Genomic DNA, 18,908 nt, shown 5'->3' on the forward strand with positions numbered 1-18,908 from the left:
TATTTAAAGAACTTCTTGGATAAATTCAAGTAGTAGATTTTACAGGAGTCTGTAGGAGGATCTTTTCATAAACTTCCGGAGTAAATTATTCAGAAATTTTCAGAAAGCTCTTTGAAACAAATTCTAGAGAAAATGCGGGAAAATGAAGGAATTGATGTTCGAATATCTAGAAAAAAATGTTAGAAGAATTTCTATTGGAATATCTGGAGGAATTTCTAGAAGAGTTCCAGGAAAAGCCGTTAAAGCGTAGGTAGTTGAATTTTCCGATTAGTAGTATTCTAGAAATCCCTTGGAGGAGTCACTGGAGGAATAAATATTCAGGCTGCTATTGTGAGCGAAAAGCGAGCTTTTTTCACCAGTGTTGTACAAAATACAACAGCGCGACTACGGAAGTGTTAAATTCAAATCATGACAAATTTTTAGGTAAAGGAATCACTGAAGTATTTCTTGGAGGATTATTCGGAGAAATCTGTTGATAAATTCAGGTATTTTTGGAAGCCTGCTTGGAGAAAACTTATTCTATGATTAGTCCACGAATAAAGTTTTGTTGGACTTCCTGGAAGAGTTTTTCTTACGAATTAACAGAGAAATTGAAAGTGTTTCTGAAGAAATCACTGAAGAGATCGTTAGGAATTTGTAAAATTTGTAATGAAATTCTTCAATGAATTCCTGTGTGAATGGCAAAACTAATCCCTGAAGGATATCTAAAAGTATCTTTTAACAGTCTGGGATTACCCCAAATGCAGTGGTTCTTGAACCAAATTTGTCATAATAACTTAACAATGGTTTTTATTTCTATGACGAAATTTTTGTGTAAAACGAGCTCACCAATATTTTGTTCACCAAGATTTTTTTTGTTTTGAATATGTTGCTTGACCAACTTTTATTATATACTTTTTGCCTAACATCATTCTACAAATGTCCCGGGGCAAGCATGAATAATCGCGTAGTTACCGCCAGCCCTTTACTGACTATTCACCAAACTTATAGTTCAACCTCATCTATAACTTTTCTATTCACTATTCTCCTTCCAGGCATGAACGTCAACATCCGCGAGACGGGCAGCCACGTCGAGTTCGAACCAAGTTCCTATTATGCGGCGTTCAGCTGCGAGCTGGAGGCCAGCGCCTACCCGATGTGGTCGATCATTTCGCACCTGAAGGACCCCTCGCACGCCCCGCTGGCCAAGAAGATCATGCTGTTCTGCGTCAACTACCTGCAGGACTGGCTCGACGCGGTCAACTTCTACCAGCACCCGAAGTTTAATAAGGTACGGAACGGGGAGTTACTTAAGGTCGCAAAAGACTACAGCGTTTTTGTCGTTTCAGGAGGAGCTGTACCGAGCATCGTTTCACTATCCGCTGCATCGCTATCTGGCCGCCTTCATCTGTCAGGGTGTGAAGAAGATGGGAATGTCGCTGAGCGACATTCTCCCATCAGCGGAACTGCTGCCGAAGCTGATGATGCACCCGCTGCGGGTTCAGGTTAGTGGCCAAACTCTTTCCTTTCACAAAAAATCGAATCGAAATAAGGTTCTTGTTGGGAGTAATTTATTAGCACAGCCTGACTTATCTACTACAGAGTAAAACAACTAAAGGAAGGTACAACTAAATTACACTATTTTGATTCTTATTCGTTGTTTGAACTGAAACTGGATTATGATCAGCGGCTTTGCTTAATTACCGGAGAGATTTTGGATTTTGAAAGACATTCTTCGGAGGTAGAGGTATTTATAGAAACTTCTAATGGGATAACTTGTTAATTTTCCCAAAGCAAGCTTTGAAATGTTTTGGGAGAAACATTTTGCCGAATTTCGAAAGACATTTTTGGAAGCCGTAATGGAGAAATCATTTTAGATATTCCATAGAAAAAGTTTTGTTGGACTTTTTGGAAGAGTTTCTTAAGAATCAACAGAAATCGCTGAAAAGCTTGTTGGGAATTTCAAACGGAATTTGCAGGTTCTTTGAAGAATTTCTGTTGGAATCGCTGGACTAATGCTTGAAAGGTTCCTTTCAAAGTAATCTGGCATTACCTGGCTCCCAATATTTCAGAGTTGCGATCATCATTTTACAAGTGCCTCGCGGCCGCTTTTGAAATGTAGGTATCTCCAATAGTGTACGAAACCTAATGAAATTTTTTTAAAATTTATTAAAAAGGAGTACCTATTCTAAACAGCCCTCCATATTGTTTTAAAGAATATTGCTAGGAATGTAGCAAATATATTGCCATAAATCCGTGCCACGTCTGCGAACCTCCTGAGAAGCCATTACGAGTCCCCTTAGGGATTGCAGACCACCGATTGAGATACATTGTCCTTTACACTTGGCCCTAGTGTCCTAGTGTAATATACAAACACGAGTTAGTATGTGAACGACGTGTTTTATCACTTTTCTTCTTCTCTGGCCTGCCATCCACATGTATTTACTATCGCCTACAGGTCACCTATCTACATCTTTGATCCAAGCTTGCTTGCTACCTTTTGCTGGCAAAGCTAGATAGACAGACATGGCGACAGACAGACTTCGCCATGTATCACGGCTTTTATATATAGAAGGGTTGGTAGCAGATCATGTTTTGGAGACTTAATTTCTTTTTAATGCAAAACTCTAAGTCTCTATTTTAACCAAGATGATCTCTAAAGTCTCTTTTTTCCTGCTTGCAATGAATCCTGCTGCAAGTTACATTTGTTCCAGTCTCTGAAGGTTCAAAGACTATTAAGCGACTACTTAACATGTTCTTCAGGATTTTCTTCTAAGATTCCTAGAGGAAAAGCTTCCTGAGTTATCCTTGTAGAAATTCTTCTAGTGTTTCCACCACCTAGTCTCCTAGAAATTTCTCCAACGGCGTTTCAAAGGATGCTTAGAGAAAACTCTTCAGAATTTGCTCCAGAAAACCGTTGAGCACCTCAATGTTCCTATCTCCTATGATTTCCACACGGAAATTTACCCAAGAATCTTTCTCAGGGTTTCCCCCAGATGTTTTGACTAGTTCTTCCGCTGATTACCTTAGTTGTTACTATAGCCCTTTCGGAACGAAGTAGTACAATTTTGATAGGCAGACAGATATTTTTTAAATAGCTCATTCATGGCCGGATTCACGTATATTTTCTCTTCGTCTGCAATTCTTCATAGCCAATGAGTTATATTAACTGCTCATGAAGAGTACAAATTCTTATGGAGCGTCACCATTTGGCAAGAGAAATTTGATCACAACGTCAAAAAATCGTCCGTGTCGGAAGGAATAGAAAATCTTGCATAGACTCCCACTGGAGAAAATCCGTAAAGAATTATTCCACAGTTTTTTTTGATTCATTTAAAAAATTTCTAGGAAGATCTACAAGAATTCCTACGTTTGTTTCTCCAGTTATGCTTCCAGACATTTTCACCTAGCAACCCCAGCAATTGCTTCAAACATTCCTCCAGGAAATATATTTAGTACATTTCCTGGAATTCCTCAATAAATTCGACGCAAGATTCCTCATAAAGAGAATCCTCCACACATTTCTCAAAGAATTTCTTCTACTACTGTAATTCCATCCAAGAATCACTTCTGCTGTTCTTCAAAACAATTTTTCAAACAAAGTATTTTTCCAAGTTAAATTTCATTTTTTTCTATAATTCTATTTTCTATAATTATCCAGTGGTTCCACCGATCATTTTTACGCAAATTTCTTCAGGAATTTCTAATGACATGCACACTAAATGTCTTCTTCCTCACCTCGGTATATATTTTCATTGGTTCTCATTGCCTTCTTCCCCATGTCGTGTAGAGTGGAACACTGTACGAAATACCCCGCATTAAATTGAATGATTTTTGCATCATCCGAGCCCCATACAAATATAGGAATATTTTCATCTTCATGGAAATCGTCTGTTTACGAGTTGCACTGAATGAAAATCACCCAGTCTTGAAGAGATATTTTTATTTTTAAAAGACGTTAACATTTGATTGATTACTATACAAAAGTATAAACAAGCGACATTACTTGCTATAATTAATATCGTTTCGATTTCGAATCAGTACAGAGTACAGAGAGTGCTTCGGAACGCCCAAAACTAGACGATTCGTTTTCGGGACACCAAAAAGTTTGTTTGATTTCCGTTTTAGCGCGTTTTGCTGGGCAGTACCTACTTCGGAAAGCCCAGGCAAGACGGCTTGTTTTCGGTTCGCCGAGAAGTTTCACGGTTCGCATTGTGCGAGTGCGAAAAGATATTCGTGTTCAATCGAGGATGTCTAACCATCTGGAGAATTCGTTTCATGCCTATGATAACACGTTTTTTTTCATGAAAGCGTTATTTTTATGTATTTTTCAAACAAACTATGTATGGTTCGTCACTACAAGTGTCGGCTTTGTGCCTGTTTTATATCATTTTTATGCTATGCTTTCGATTTCAAATCAAAAGTACAGAAACACACACACTAAGCTCATTTTACTGGAAATCGTTGAATTTCACCGTAACTCAACAGCTGAACAGTGCGGTGGAATAAAATACCGTAATTTCGGCGGAATTTGACGGATTCCGGTGATTTTTTTTACCGAACACTGTAAAAATTTACCGTACTCCGTTAGTTTATTTCACTGAACTATTTAGCTGTTGTGAATTCACCGGAATCCGTAAAATGATTTAAGTGTGCAAATAGTTGATTTTTAAAGTTCATAATTATTCATGTGCAAGTGTTCCCTGCAAACGTCTGCCATCAAGTTTTTCTTCTTCTCTTGTCTTTGTGACTAGTCCGGAGATTTTCCCTATTGTTTTCCACACATGAACACGTAGCCTTCAACGAGGGTATTTGTGAAAGAATAGTGTGAATCTGTTGACTCGTTTTCACGCCATTTCGTGACATACAAACACTATTCCATTTTTATTTATATAGATAAATAGATAGAAGATAGATACAGTCAACTCTCCCTTACTCGATATTTCTTATCTCGATATCGAGTTAGAGAACCATAGTAAAAGTTGGTTTTCATGGCTAACTCGATGGTCCCTTTTAGCGAAGGGACTGTAACTCGATGGTCCCTTCAATATTGAGTTATAGAAACTGTAGAAGATAGATAGAAGGTAGATAGATTGTTCATGCTAAAACATCAACTCATTTCAAGGCGACAATCACGTGACTCTGCTTGACTTTCCTATCCAATAAGTATGCTGCAAATTCTTATTTTAATATACAATCCAAACATATTTTGCTGTTGGATGCTCTGACAAATAATTTGCAGGTTTCACCAACATCGTTAATTGAGTTTAGGAAGGGATTTTTCTGTAAAAATGCAAAATATTCTACCCAACTCGTTATGCAGTAACCGCCATACTTATAATTAGATATGCAAGGATAATTTCGTGTCTAGGATCATCTGTACTTCATATGATTGTTAAGTAGATAACTCGAAGATTTTCGGTTTTGGCTATGAATAGATTGTTATCCGACATAAATTGCAGACTATTCATTCCAGTTATCACTATTTAACTTTCTACTTATTTTCATTCTGATTCATGCTAAATGTCATCATAGAATCGGATGATTTTTGTTCGGTAATCAATAGATGTATCAATATTGTATATCAGACATATTAACCCTCTAATACCCAAATTTTTATTTTCGATTTAAGTATTATTTTTCGTTATCTAAAATCGGTGGGGATTGCTTATCAAACCTTCCGGTCCGCCTCATAGTTACGTACTATTTGGTGCTGGGTGTAGTTCTTGTTTTTCCAGCTGTATTGAAAAGCATGAGCCATAGTCTTTGGCATACAATCGGGTCTTTCTTTAGCAGAAAAGAACCGAAATGTCTATCGACGACCGGTGATTGCTAGCAGATATAGTGGAGAGCTTGTCTTGATACGTTCATCGCTTCAAGCTAGTTGAAAAACTGAATACACTGATTGCCTGTCGATCAGAGCCGAACTAGGCATAGATCGTCTACATACATCTGAATCTACATGTCTCCGATGTATTACATCGTTCCAGGTGGGAGTTATCTGATATGTGAATATGGTACCATAACAGAATTTTCCATCTGAACGAAGTGATAAATCATAATATTCCGCAAACTGTATCACACATCTACAGAATGTATTGCGTGAAGTTAAGACACAGCAGAGTATTGGGTACATAGGACCAAGTCCCTGCCGGGTGGCGCGAAACTGATGAGCGATAGACAATAGAATCAACAACACTGCCATAAGGGATAGTAAGCATGTGACTATTGTCGAAACTATGATTAGGAGGCAAATCAACATCCCAAGATCAAATTTTTGTTACAACCCAATGTAGGTATTATTAAATTAGGCTGTAGAAAATGATAAATATCTGATCACTTAGGAACCTTGCAACAGGTAATAAATGCCCGTAGTCTGTTTTATTCGAATACACATGTATAAATTGTTAAAATTGCCGAATCATACGCGGAATTTATTAAACGGATCATGAAATTAGGACTGAAATCATAATGATGATAGATTATCAACTTTCCTTTCGTCTTGCTATTTGTTACCGTTAGAATCACCAAACTGATTGGTTTCCCACTACTTACACCAATACAACAGCACGAAAACTGAAGTATTATAATCGCGCGTTGGAACTTTCAATATCCATATATTACATCAATAGTGAATTCTTGTATGTAGCCAGTATAAATAACAGAATCATCAACTTCTTGAACATTCTTCAACTGAAAACAGGATGCTTGTTTTATCAAACATGCTCAATCTGCACCTAAAATCTCGGATCCAAATAGTTTTCTAAATAAAAATTGTATCTAAATAAAACGTGTAGGCCAACAAAACATAATTGAGTAGGAGTTTACAAGTTACTTAGCACATGAAAAGCAGTTTAAATTAATCTATTACTAGATCAACACTAATGCTCACATTTTTATATTCTCATTTCATCATGGTCCTCATTGCTCGAGCGGAGACGAACACCCTGGAGATGGAAAAATCGACAGCGCTACGATAAGGAAACGTAACAGATGAGAAACTATCGATACATTTATCAATTATAAAACCCCGTTTTAATGTTAACACTTTGTTTCTGTTTTTTCTGTTTTTTTTTCGTTTCAGCAATCAAATAACCGAACCAACTCTACTATCTTTTCGTTTCTTCTTCGTTATACTTATAGTCCTTCTGGCACTGAACCGAGTGGTGCGCCTTCCGCTTTCTTACTGGTGCTGTTTTTCCTGTACATTTGGCATAGTGTCGGAGGTGGTGTACTGTATTTGCTATACAACGCACTACTTTCGATATTGTGCTTGGCGTGTGGGGAAGCAGTACTAGTGGTGAAGCGGAGGGCGCCATTCGGTTTAGTGCCAGAGGGACTAAATCTATTTAATGTATCTGAAGCTTGTGGGACCGCTTTAATTCCGGCGCCTGCTTGTGGAAGATCCCGGTGTGCTAAACGGTATAGGACATGTTAACGGGGGAGGCTTGGTAGGTCCTCACCCAGCCCGTGTCTAGATGGGCGGATAATTGTCTGCCAGGGTGTGGATTGAGCAATTACAATTACAATTACAAAGTATTATTTTTCGTTATCTAAAATCGTTCTAAACACGTTTTGGGCATTTATTTATTTTTATTCGCAAATCTTTAAATTTTGGTTTTTGATTTTTATAATTTTTATTTTTGAACATCCCTAGCTTTTTTTCATTTTTTCTTGAAGCCTTTTCTAGTAGTTGATTTTTGGCAATAATAAAAATTTTAAATGTTACGGTATTTTGAAAAATATTAAATTTTTAATTTTTTTTCGGAGCGTATTTTATTTTCCGTGTAACTAACGGAAAAACAGGTTTGAAATAATTTTAATACCACCAGGCTCTTCGTTTGTGATAGGTTAATCGTAGAAAAATGTAAAAGGTACGTTTTTTTATATTACACGTTAAATGAAGCCCAGGCATTTGTAGGTTATATAAGAATGCAATTTTTCAAACAATATCTAAAAATACAAAAAAGTTTCAAAAGTCATAAAAAACTTTTCCTATATGCGTGTTATGAGTCAAGGTATAAGCCAAAAATAAAATCATTTTGATTTCCGAGCTACGAAAAAATACATAAAATTCCAAAGTGTACCCCGTCTAAAGGCGGGGTTGGGTATTAGAGGGTTAAGATTTGCAGTTCACGTGGCTTCAATTCATATTCAATTAATTATTTGAGATTTTGCTCAGTGTATAACATTTCCGATCTTCTACACTGAATCTATACCACCCTACTTTTAACTTGTATGGTAGCCATTTTAAAGCAAGCATTAAAGATAGACGGATGGAGGGAGAGACAGATAGATAGATAGACATGATGACAGATTATGGCTGGCCTGCTCAAACTTTTTAAACCGCTGGCAAAATCTCAGGTACTGGCTCGGTGGCTGGCCAAATTTTTCTTAGTCTACAAACAAATCCATTTTCTTCATATCATCGGACCAAAGTCAGAAATTATGTGTGAACTGTACTAAGGATCACGTCATTTAGCCATTTTTTTTCTAGTAATCTTTCTTTGATTTTTATGAGAATGGGGTTCAAGATGTTCAAGATGCAATTACAAATGATCGGGAAAAATCTGATTTCCGATCCGAAATACCAGGGAATTTGAAGAACACCCCGGGAAAATATTTGTTAGTAGAAAAAGGGAGTTAGTAGAGAGATAGTTAACGGATAAGATCTTTGAAAAATTTCTAGAAGGGTACTTAGGCAAGATACTTGTCAGGTTTTCATTCAAATTTATGGCAAATTTTTAATGAGATCTTTGCTGGAGTCCTAACAGAAAGTGGACCGTTTCTTGAAATATCACTGAAATGGCTATTAGTAGATCAGGTTTTTGAAGGATTCTAGAAAAGATTCTTGGCTGATTTTATCATAACAGCAGGGTGTCCATCCATCCGGGAAATCCGAAAAAAGCGGGAAAAACCCGGGAATTCCAAATGACCAGGAATAATACGGGAAATACCCGGGAAATTGTAGAACACTCCAGGAAAAGCACTAAGGGCGAAACTAGAAAATTTTGTAAGGGGAACAAGGCTTCTTAACAATTTGTATCATAACTGACATAATGGTATTTTGAGAGTTGATAGAGTTAGTTTTTTAGCAGGTTTTCAGTAGATATCTGGGAAAAAAATTCTCACAATTTTCCCCGGTTTCTTGTTAGATCTTTCGTGAATTTCTGGTTGAAGATATTGAGCAGATTCATTAAAAATCTTATGGGATATAATCGGATCCATGAAAAGGTTTCTATAAAGGTATTTAAAGATTTCTGACAAGGGTCTTGGTATCATGCTTGATGTATTTCCATTAAGATTCATGGTATATTCTTGATCATATCTTTGCAAGAATTCTAACGGAAATCGAGGCGTATAGTTAGCGGATTCCATGAGGGTTAAGTTTAGTGAATTCTCAAGAAGATTTATTTTTCATGAAATTGGTAAAAACTGAATTGTTTTTCATTTTGTGAAATTTCTTATGAGATCTGAGTGGTTTCTTACTGAAATCCTGGGCTTTCCTGGGTTTCATAAAGGATTCCTAATTGGTTGATTCCTAGAGACGCTTATTCTGATTTTTGGTGATGCCTTGTTTGGATTACTAGCTTAATTAATCGACAGTCCTTGTAAGGTTCCTGATGAGATTTCTTATGATTTTCTGTAGATTTACCGATTTCTTACTGTTTTTCACACGAATTGCTTGTGCGATCCAGTATGAATACATAGCGAAATCATTGATGGATTAATACCTTTACCAGCATCCTCATTTTTTTACATTAAAGAAATATTCAAGTCGCTATAACTTTTTTGTTTCTCAATTTTAGCTATAACTTTTTTGTTGCACCATTTTTTCACAAGTTCTCAGAAAACTTTTCTTTTTCATTAATTTGTATCGGTTTTGATCATTGGTATCCGGAGATATTCCAAAATTCCGTGGGGGGAATTTCTCAAGCTACAATTTTTTTCTCATGTTCGGTTATTCACTTTTCGAAACTAAACTTGACGAGTCCATTATGAAAATAAAATAAATCTGTGCAACCGTTTTTGAGTAAATGAGCTTTTCTGTATTTGGTACCAAGGCCGTGCCAAGATCTTCAAAACTTCATAAACATCATATTGTAATTTTTGGATTTCTCGGAGACAATTAACCGATTTGAATGTTTTTTTTCAAAGAAGCTCTTTTTACCTGACATTGTATAGCCCGCATTTTATTTTTTTATAAATTGACTAAATCTAAAACGGCGGCCAAAGAAATTTTGAATGGGAAATGTCGGTATCCCACGGAATACTGGAATATCTGCAAAACCATATGAACAATGATTGATACCAACACAGAATTCAAAAATAGAGAAGTTTTTTTGAGAAAATGGGAAGAAATGGTGCAAAAATATCAAGAAACAAAAAAGTTATCGCGATTTGAATATTGTTTTGTGGTGAAAAAATGAAGCTGCCTGTAGAGGGGTTATTTAATGACGAGGTTCACATTCTTCGAAAAATCGTTGATGGATTCCCGCTAAGATGCTTGTTTGGATTTACGTCATTTTTTTTTAGCAAGCAAGCCATTAATTTTTTTTTTTTGGCATCAGAAGGCCGGCTCCAAAGGTACGTTCCCAACCAGTTGGGAGATTTGTGCCATCAAATTTTGTAGAAATAATTCACTATTTTTTATATTAACTTATATACCTAACTTAACCTAATTATATAACACATTAATCGTGGCAATAGAAGATTGTAACGATTTTTGCCTGAAATTATTAACACTTCAGTCGTCGCGCTGTTGTATTTTGTACAACACTGTTGAAAAAACTCGCTTTTCGTTCACAACAGCAGCGTGGTAGTTCTGACGGTGGCAAACCGCGCGACGACTGGAAGGTTAATTATTTTATTTGACATTTATTCCAATGTTTCAACATTGGCTAATCTATGTAATTCATTGGTGCTATACCTGAGAGGAAGCTTCAGAATCATGTTCAAAATTTTATTTAGCTGATTTTTAATTTATGTACGGCATCCTTCACCCTTTCGAATGAAAGCACTGTAAGAATTGAAAGGTTATTTTTACTGTGCCAAATATTTTCTTCAAGGGTTTTTTTAATAAACAAGTGGTTATTCTGGTAAGAAAAGTAAATTGATGGTTTCTAAAAAAATCAAAGACCTGGTACAAGTTAACCCTCTAATACCCAACCCCGCCTTTAGACGGGGTACACTTTGGAATTTTGTGTATTTTTTCGTAGCTCGGAAATCAAAATGATTTTATTTTTGGCTTAAACCTTGGCTCATAACACGCATATAAGAAAAGTTTTTTATGACTTTTGAAACTTTTTTGCATTTTTGAAAATTGTTTGAAAAGATGTATTCTTATATAACCTACAAATGCCCGAGGTTCATTCAACGTGTAATATAAAAAATCGTATCTTTTATATTTTTCTACGATATACCTTTCACAAAAGAAGAGCTTGGTGGTATTAAAATAATTTCAAACCTGTTTTTCCGTTAATTGCACGGAAAATAAAAATATTTTCATAAAAATATTAAAAATTTAAGATTTTTAAAAATACCGTAAAAATCTGAATTTTTTTTATTGCTAAAAATCAGTAACTAGAAGAGGCTTCAAGAAAAAATAAAAAAGGGTAGGGATGTTCAAAAATAAAAATTATAAAAATCAAAAACCAAAATTCATAGATTTGCGAATAAAAATAAATCATTACCCAAAACGTGTTTAGAACGATTTTAGATAACTAAAAATGATATTTAGATCGAAAACAAAAATTTGGGTATTAGAGGGTTAACATCAACAATTTTCTGTAGAGTTTGTCAAAAAGCTTTTCTTGGTCTAGATTTTTCAATAAATTGTATATCTCTTTGTAAATTGAAGCTGTTTTTAAACCACAGCTTTTTGAGGACTTTTTAATAATTTTTGGTCCTCCAAAATTTTACCAGTTTGTTAAAAAAATGAAGAGTTGCAAATGTTTTGATTACTTCTTTAAACTCAATATTTATCATCCAATAGCAAGCAGCTGGAGAATTCGGAAAACCCTTCTAAGAGATATAGGTTTAAATGATCCTCTACTCTATTTGTTGCAATATTTATGAAACTGTAGTTAACATTCTCTTATAGGTAATATTTCAGAACTTGTTAATATTTTCCCTTATTCGATAATCTATGTACTGGACAATCTACATATTAACCAATGCAATGGTGTCTGATATTATCGAACTGCATAAAGTTTTTTAAAAGTGAAAACAAAAATATTATGCATTTGAAGGTACTGCCTCGAAATCCGTATTTTGAAAACAAATATCACAACTTTCTATACAAACATCTGGGTTATATAAAGTCACAAAAACCATGATGTCATTAAATTTTTAGGCATCCGTGAAAAATCCGGGAATTTGAAAACTGATTTTGAATGGACACCCTGTAACAGATTGGTAGAGGTTGGCGGAAAACTATTCCAAAAAATATTTGGCATATTTCTTGGGAAATTACTGAAATTCTAGACTGATTTATTAAGAAATCCGTTTGGTGGATTTCTGGGGTTGTTGATGACACTGATTCTTGATGAAGTCTTGTCTGGAGTACTAGTTTGAATATTCTTTGATCTATGACAACGTTCTTACGAACCCCTGACGAGATTTTGTATGGATTTCTGCAGATTCACAGCGAATTTTTTTTAACCATCCCTACCAAATTTCAAGGCTAGATCTCTGATGAATAAATAAATAGCGAGGCCCTTTAGGTATTCTTGGACAGATTTTTGTTAAGGGGCAGGGTCCGTCATTGATTTCGGAATTTTCAATAGCAGTTTTTTCGTTCAAAATCAAGAAAATTTACAGGACAATGTGTTCACTGTATACTATTCTCCAACCGAAACTCAGTGAACAAATTTTCAGCGAATAATTTTTAGTTTTGAACAGAATAAACTGCTTTTGAAGTTTTGATAATGAGGATGATTACGATGACGGAGCGTTGAACGTTAAGCTTATGATGAGATTCTTGATCAAATCTTTTGAAGAATACTTAGAAGAAAAAAAATGGATTTATGTCAAAAGTTTTACCCAGCTTCTTAGGAGAATACTAAAATGGATTTGGAGACGTTGAATTTGAATTGAATTGAAAATATACTTACAGCTATGAACCTGGTCAGTCGTACAGTTGCAAGACCGTGTTTTCTTCGCCAATTTGTTAAAATGGTTTTTCCTTGGATTCAACCAGATTTTCAGCAGATCAAGAATTTCTCCATGAACCAGCATAATTCCTAAGGCATTCTTAAAAGGTAATGGATTAGCTATTGCACTTTTGACGTATTGTGGAAGTTTAGATATACAGAGCTGTTTATTTAATTCCGAAATCTCTCTGAACTTCCTATGAATTCTAGGGGGTCTTTTGGATATTTCAGTAAATATTTCATGTGTCTATTTGTTTAACACTTTTTTCAAAATCAAACGGTTTTGAGCTCGCAGTATTTTATAAATTTATTTAGAAATATTTACACTTTTTATTAAATTTAGGGGAGAGATTATTAGAGTATGTTTAGGAAAAAAAAACTACTGGTTGAACTTTAACCCTTCACTTTTTGCAAAAAAATAAAATACTTAAATCAGTAGTAAGGTGAGCAAATACCTTTAAACTCTAGTATGTTGATTATCTTGTCAGAATGAAGAAGTCTGTAAGTCGTAGACGAAATAGGCCTATCTGTCAAAAAAATCATAGTCACGAGGACATGTACGCCCAATGCTAAAATCTGTGTGTTTGGCCGATGGACCAACAGATAGCGGTAGTGTGTAAACGTCAAACGCAAACAAAAACGTTGCGAGCGCTGCGGGTGGTGGATTGGCCACCTACCATATATTTGAAACGGTCGTTAAAAAGGTGGTCGATGGACATCGGTGAGAGTGTGACGTCTGTTTGTCTGTGACAATATTATCAAGATGCAGGATTATTTTGCAATATGTTTGATAATTTCTTGGGCATCCGGGAAAAATCCGGGAATTGAAAAACTAGTTTTGAATGAACACACCTTGTCATAAGAAACCTACTCAAAATTACGTCAAAAGTTTACATAGAATTTGCTCCTGAACGCCATGTTTCTCATTAAATCATGTCCCGGATTTTGCCCATTTTGTGACCAATATTTCCTAGAACTAAATGAGAATCTAGCGAAGGATTTTATTAGAATTGTGTTGGAAATTCTGTCAATATCTTTGACAAGATTTATAATCCTGTTAAGAAATCTGTAAACTTACTCTGACTAGAATTTTGAATTCTCCATAAAATACCATCAGATTATGAGAAGACCCTGCTAAGGATACTGTCGAGGATACTGCTATAGATTCTGTAAGAATCCTACCCAACAATCGTGAGAAGCCTTTTCAAACTTTCCATAAAAATCATGTCAATGATTCTTTGACTTAGTTTGACCTACAACTTTTGTTGATGCTTGATTTAAATTAAGTTTTTTTATCAAGTAACTAAAATGGCTTCTAATAAGTAGTTAAAATGGGCTTCCACATTACGAACTTCAAAACGATCTTTCAAGCTAAATTGTTATGAACAATAGTTCTATTGATTATTCAAAATTAAACAGTTCTTAGAACTCAGCCACTGATGGTGGTAAGCTCCATCGAAGTTAATACGCCAATCGCGTATTATCCTCGATTTTTCTATAGTGAAATTGAATCCCTGGACAAACTCGTGATTAGATCCCAAGAATAGCTCCTGATCCCTTGATGAACTACCGATGGAACCCCCTTGAGGATCTTTTGATGGAGTTCCTGGTGGAATCTCTGAAGGAATTCTTGGTGGAATCCTTACAAGAACTTTTGATGGAAACTTTCGAAGTTCTCCTGATGATATCCCTGGAAGAACGTTTAAAGGAATCCCTAAAGTAACTCTTGATGGAATCTCCCTTAAGAAACTTCTGATGGGATCTTTAAGCGAACTCCCGATGAAATTCCATGGGAAATTCCAGTTGAAATTTCGGAAGGAATTCTTAAAGGAACCCTTACAAATATTCCTAGTTAAATCACTGGACAAAATCTTGATTTTTTTTTTGGTATAATTCCTTAATGAAAGGAGTATTACCTGGAGAAATACGTGATGGAATCCCTGTAGGAATTCCTGTTACAATCCCTGGATGAATTCCATGTTGAATTTTTATGTAATTATAGGTAGATAATTTTGGAGGAATTCATTGAGGAATATTTCAAAGAATGGTGGATTTGCTAATTTTGGTACAAAACCTCGGCATATATGCGCCAACGAACGATAAGCCCGATCACATGAAGGATGAGTTCTATGAGAGCCTGGATAAGGCCTACGGAGAGGACCCAACAAAAGTCGTCAAGATAGTCATCGGCGACGCAAATGCGCAGATCGGGAAAGAAGATTTCTTCCGACCCGTCATTGGAAGGGAAAGCCTTTATTCCGTTACCAATGATAATGGCCTGCGGCTAGTAACCTTCGCTGCTGCTGGAGGGATGGCAATCAGCAGTACCTACTTCACACGAAAGAATATCCGCAAACACACCTGGCGACACCCGAGTGCCGATGCCTGCTCCCAAATAGACCACGTGCTGGTTGATGGGCGACATTTCTCAGATGTCATTGATGTCAGGACCTTCCGTGGCCCTAATATCGACTCGGATCATTATCTCGTTGTAGCTGAAATTCGGGCGCGGTTATCCAGCGTCACGAGTTCCACAACAAACAGAACGCTGCGCTTCAATATACAACGCTTGTCGATTGATAGGGTAGCTGCGCAGTACCGTCAGCAACTAGACGAGCAGTTGGGATGAATCAACGTTGCTGGAGACGTCGACAACCTGTGGGACCCTATCCACCAGGCTGTGACAACAACGGCGCGGGAAGTGATCGGCACTGGTCAACGACGAAGACGAAACGACTGGTTCGATGAAGAGTGCCAGAGGGTGACAGACATGAAGAATGTCGCTAGAAGCCGTATGCTTGTGGCCGGTACTCGACAGAACAGAGAGCGGTATAGGGCAGCGAGAGCCGAAGAAAAGCGAATCCACCGCAGAAAGAAAAGGCAGCACGAAGAAAGTGTGGTAGCTGACGCTCAAGAAAGCATGAACCGGAATAATATGCGGAGATTCTATGCAACGGTCAATGGTGCGCGGCACAATACCGTACCAGTGCCCGCCATATGCAATGACCGAGAAGGGAATTTGCTGACCGATAAAACGGCGGGGGCTGCCAGGTGGAAGGAGCACTTTCAGCAATTGTTGAACGGTGAAAATGGAAATGTAGCGAGCAGCAGGATGAACATAGATGATAACGATCAAGCTGTGGACCCACCGACCATAGGAGAGGTTAAAAGGCTATCAGCGAGCTGAACAATTGTAAGGCTGCTGGGAAGGACGAGATCCCGGTCGAGCTTGTCAAGCACGGACGCGAGCGGCTTTACCAGTCGATCCACCGAGTACTTCTGAAGGTATGGGAGGACGAAGAATTGCCTACTGGATGGTTGGATGGCCTCATCCGCCCTATCTACAAGAAAGGGTACAGACTGGAGTGTGCCAATTATAGAGGAATTGCCCTGCTGAATTCGGCGTACAAAATTCTGTCGCGCATCCTGTTTAACAGACTGAGACCGCTCGAGGAGTCCTTCGTCGGCGAATACCAAGCTGGTTTTCGTGAGGGTCGTTCGACAACGGACCAGATGTTTAGCTTGCGAATGATCCTAGACAAATTCCTGGAGTATAACTTGCAGACTCACCATCTGTTTATTGATTTCAAGGCGGCGTACGACTCAGTGAAAAGAAATGAGCTTTGGCAGATAATGTCTGAAAATGGTTTTCCGGCGAAACTAATTAGGCTGATACGTGCTACGCTGGATGGTTCGAAATCAAGTGTTGGGATCGCAGACGAGGTGTTAACTTAGTTCGTGACGTTAGACGGATTGAAACAGGGAGACGCACTTTCGAATTTACTGTTTAACATTGCACCAGAGAAATGGCACTATTATCACAAGATCGCACATGCTCCTTGGCTTTGCGGACGATATAGATCTAATTGGAATCGATCGCAGGTCAGTGGAAGAGGCCTTCGTGCCTCTCAAGAGGGAGACAGCGAGGATAGGCCTGACCATTAATTCTACAAAAACGAAGTACATGATTGCAGGTAGAGATAGAGTCAGGCATGGTGGTGTAGGTGCTGAGGTAGTGTTTGAAGTTGTTGAAGAATTTGTTTACCTTGGAACACTTGTGACAATTGACAACGACGTTTCCCGCGAAGTGAAAAGACGTGTTGCGGCTGCGAATAGGGCCTTTTACGAACTACGTAACCAGCTTAGTTCCCGCAGCTTGCAAACGGAAACAAAATTCGCCCTGTATAAAACATTGATTCTTCCGGTGGCTCTCTACGGGCACGAAGCGTGGACGTTGAAAGAGGCAGACCCGAAAGCTTCCGGTGTTTTCGAGCATAAAGTGCTGCGGACAATACTCGGTGGGAAACACGAAAATGGTGTGTGGCGCAGACGCATGAATCACGAGTTGTATCAAGTGTACACAGATGCGAATATTATCAAGCGTGTAAAATACGGCAGAGTTCAGTGGGCTGGTCACTTAGTGCGAATGTCGGAAGAAAGAATTGCGAAAATAATATTCAGCCGGGAACCAGGTAGAGGTCGGCGGCTTCGGAGAAGACCACGAATACGCTGGCTGTACGCAGTGAAAGAGGACCTGGCCACCCTAAATGTTCGGGGCAACTGGAGAAGTTTCGCCCAAGACCGACGAAGATGGAGCTCTACAATATGCCCGCCAATGGCGTGACGCTACGCTGTAGCCATCAAGGTATCAAGGTACAAAACCTCGGTAGCTTTCGAGGTTGAGAAAGATAGCACAAAACAGACTAACTGAAAACCGTTGAAATCCACTCTTATAAATTTCTACTTATCGTGTCTTGTTGTATAAAATAGTTATCTCCTTAATTTTTTCATAATGCTAGCGCTAATGTTACCTAAAATATTGATCCCAGTTGATCTGTTTAAGTAAAACATTTATTCAAGTGTCCTGCGATTTTTACCAATAACTTCCATAAATGATTGTAGAAATTTACCCGCGTGGATTTCAACAGTTCTGTCTGCTTTGTGCCATTATTTGCACGAGGGTTTGAATCGAAATACACATATGTATACCGGAATATACATGGTACATACACAGGTACAGAGAAGCAGCGTGTTCGCGGTTCAAATCAAGATGCAAAGTTTGAACCAAAGTTGAGCATCGGTTTTATTTATGGGAAGGCTGACTATCGCCTACAGGTCTACCACCCGTGTTCAACTTGTATGCAAGCTCCTCCTTCGGGTTCTGGCTACTCTTCCTTCCTCAAAACACAACACAAAGTACGGTTCTTGTTGGGATTAATTTATTAGCACAGCTTATCACGTCTACTACAGCATAATACTACTAAAAGGAGATACACTTAAATTACACAATTTTGATTCTGATTCGGTTTTTTGAACTGGAACTGGATTCATAATCAGTGGCTTCTTGCTTAAAGTCCATCGGTTCTCGCGCCTCCCCTATCGTCTCTCTAGCCTTCCAAATAGCGACGCCGTTCCTCATCGGTTACCTGATCCAGCGGTTGCTGGACGTGTGGTCCCACGTCATAGGTGAACACCCGCGGAGCCATGAATCCACCAAACTTGGGCCGTCCCTTGTGAAACAGGCCGGCTCCACCGAGGGGCGTTTGCTTACTGGGGACCACCGGTTGGGCATCGAAGAAGGGTACCGTGGTTTGTGCGGCGTCCATGCCGCGGTCACTCTCGCGGAACTTGATGAACTGGTTGGGTTCCGAATCCGGAACGGATTTGGTCGGGCTGAGAATCGGGATGTGCGGTTTGTCCAGCTTCATTTCGGTCCTAGAAGAGATGGAAGACGAGTTAGAGAATGGGACTTCACTCGGCAGTTGTTCGGGTACT

The 18,908-nt window shown here is 38.0% G+C and overlaps 2 protein-coding genes across 9 annotated transcripts in view; one reads left to right on the plus strand and one right to left on the minus strand.

Moving 5' to 3' along the window:
* Positions 1 to 18,908, plus strand: part of LOC5576538 (E3 ubiquitin-protein ligase UBR3) — a 227,327-nt gene that overhangs the window by 111,951 nt on the left and 96,468 nt on the right. For both annotated transcript variants that reach the window (XM_021839109.1, XM_021839110.1), the window contains 2 exons: positions 1,035 to 1,270; positions 1,329 to 1,484. In XM_021839109.1, coding sequence (XP_021694801.1) covers positions 1,035 to 1,270; positions 1,329 to 1,484 — 392 coding nt within the window. The remainder of the gene's footprint in view (positions 1 to 1,034; positions 1,271 to 1,328; positions 1,485 to 18,908) is intronic.
* Positions 18,342 to 18,908, minus strand: part of LOC5564091 — a 43,372-nt gene continuing 42,805 nt past the window's right edge. For 5 of the 7 annotated variants that reach the window (XM_021839118.1, XM_021839113.1, XM_021839115.1 and 2 more), the window contains exon 6: positions 18,342 to 18,848. In XM_021839118.1, coding sequence (XP_021694810.1) covers positions 18,521 to 18,848 — 328 coding nt within the window. In that variant the 3' untranslated portion in view covers positions 18,342 to 18,520. The remainder of the gene's footprint in view (positions 18,849 to 18,908) is intronic. The other 2 variants (XM_021839112.1, XM_021839111.1) reach the window with 1 other exon arrangement.

This window comes from Aedes aegypti, chromosome 1 (assembly GCF_002204515.2).
Source record: "Aedes aegypti strain LVP_AGWG chromosome 1, AaegL5.0 Primary Assembly, whole genome shotgun sequence".
In the NCBI taxonomy this organism is placed as follows: domain Eukaryota; kingdom Metazoa; phylum Arthropoda; class Insecta; order Diptera; family Culicidae; genus Aedes; species Aedes aegypti.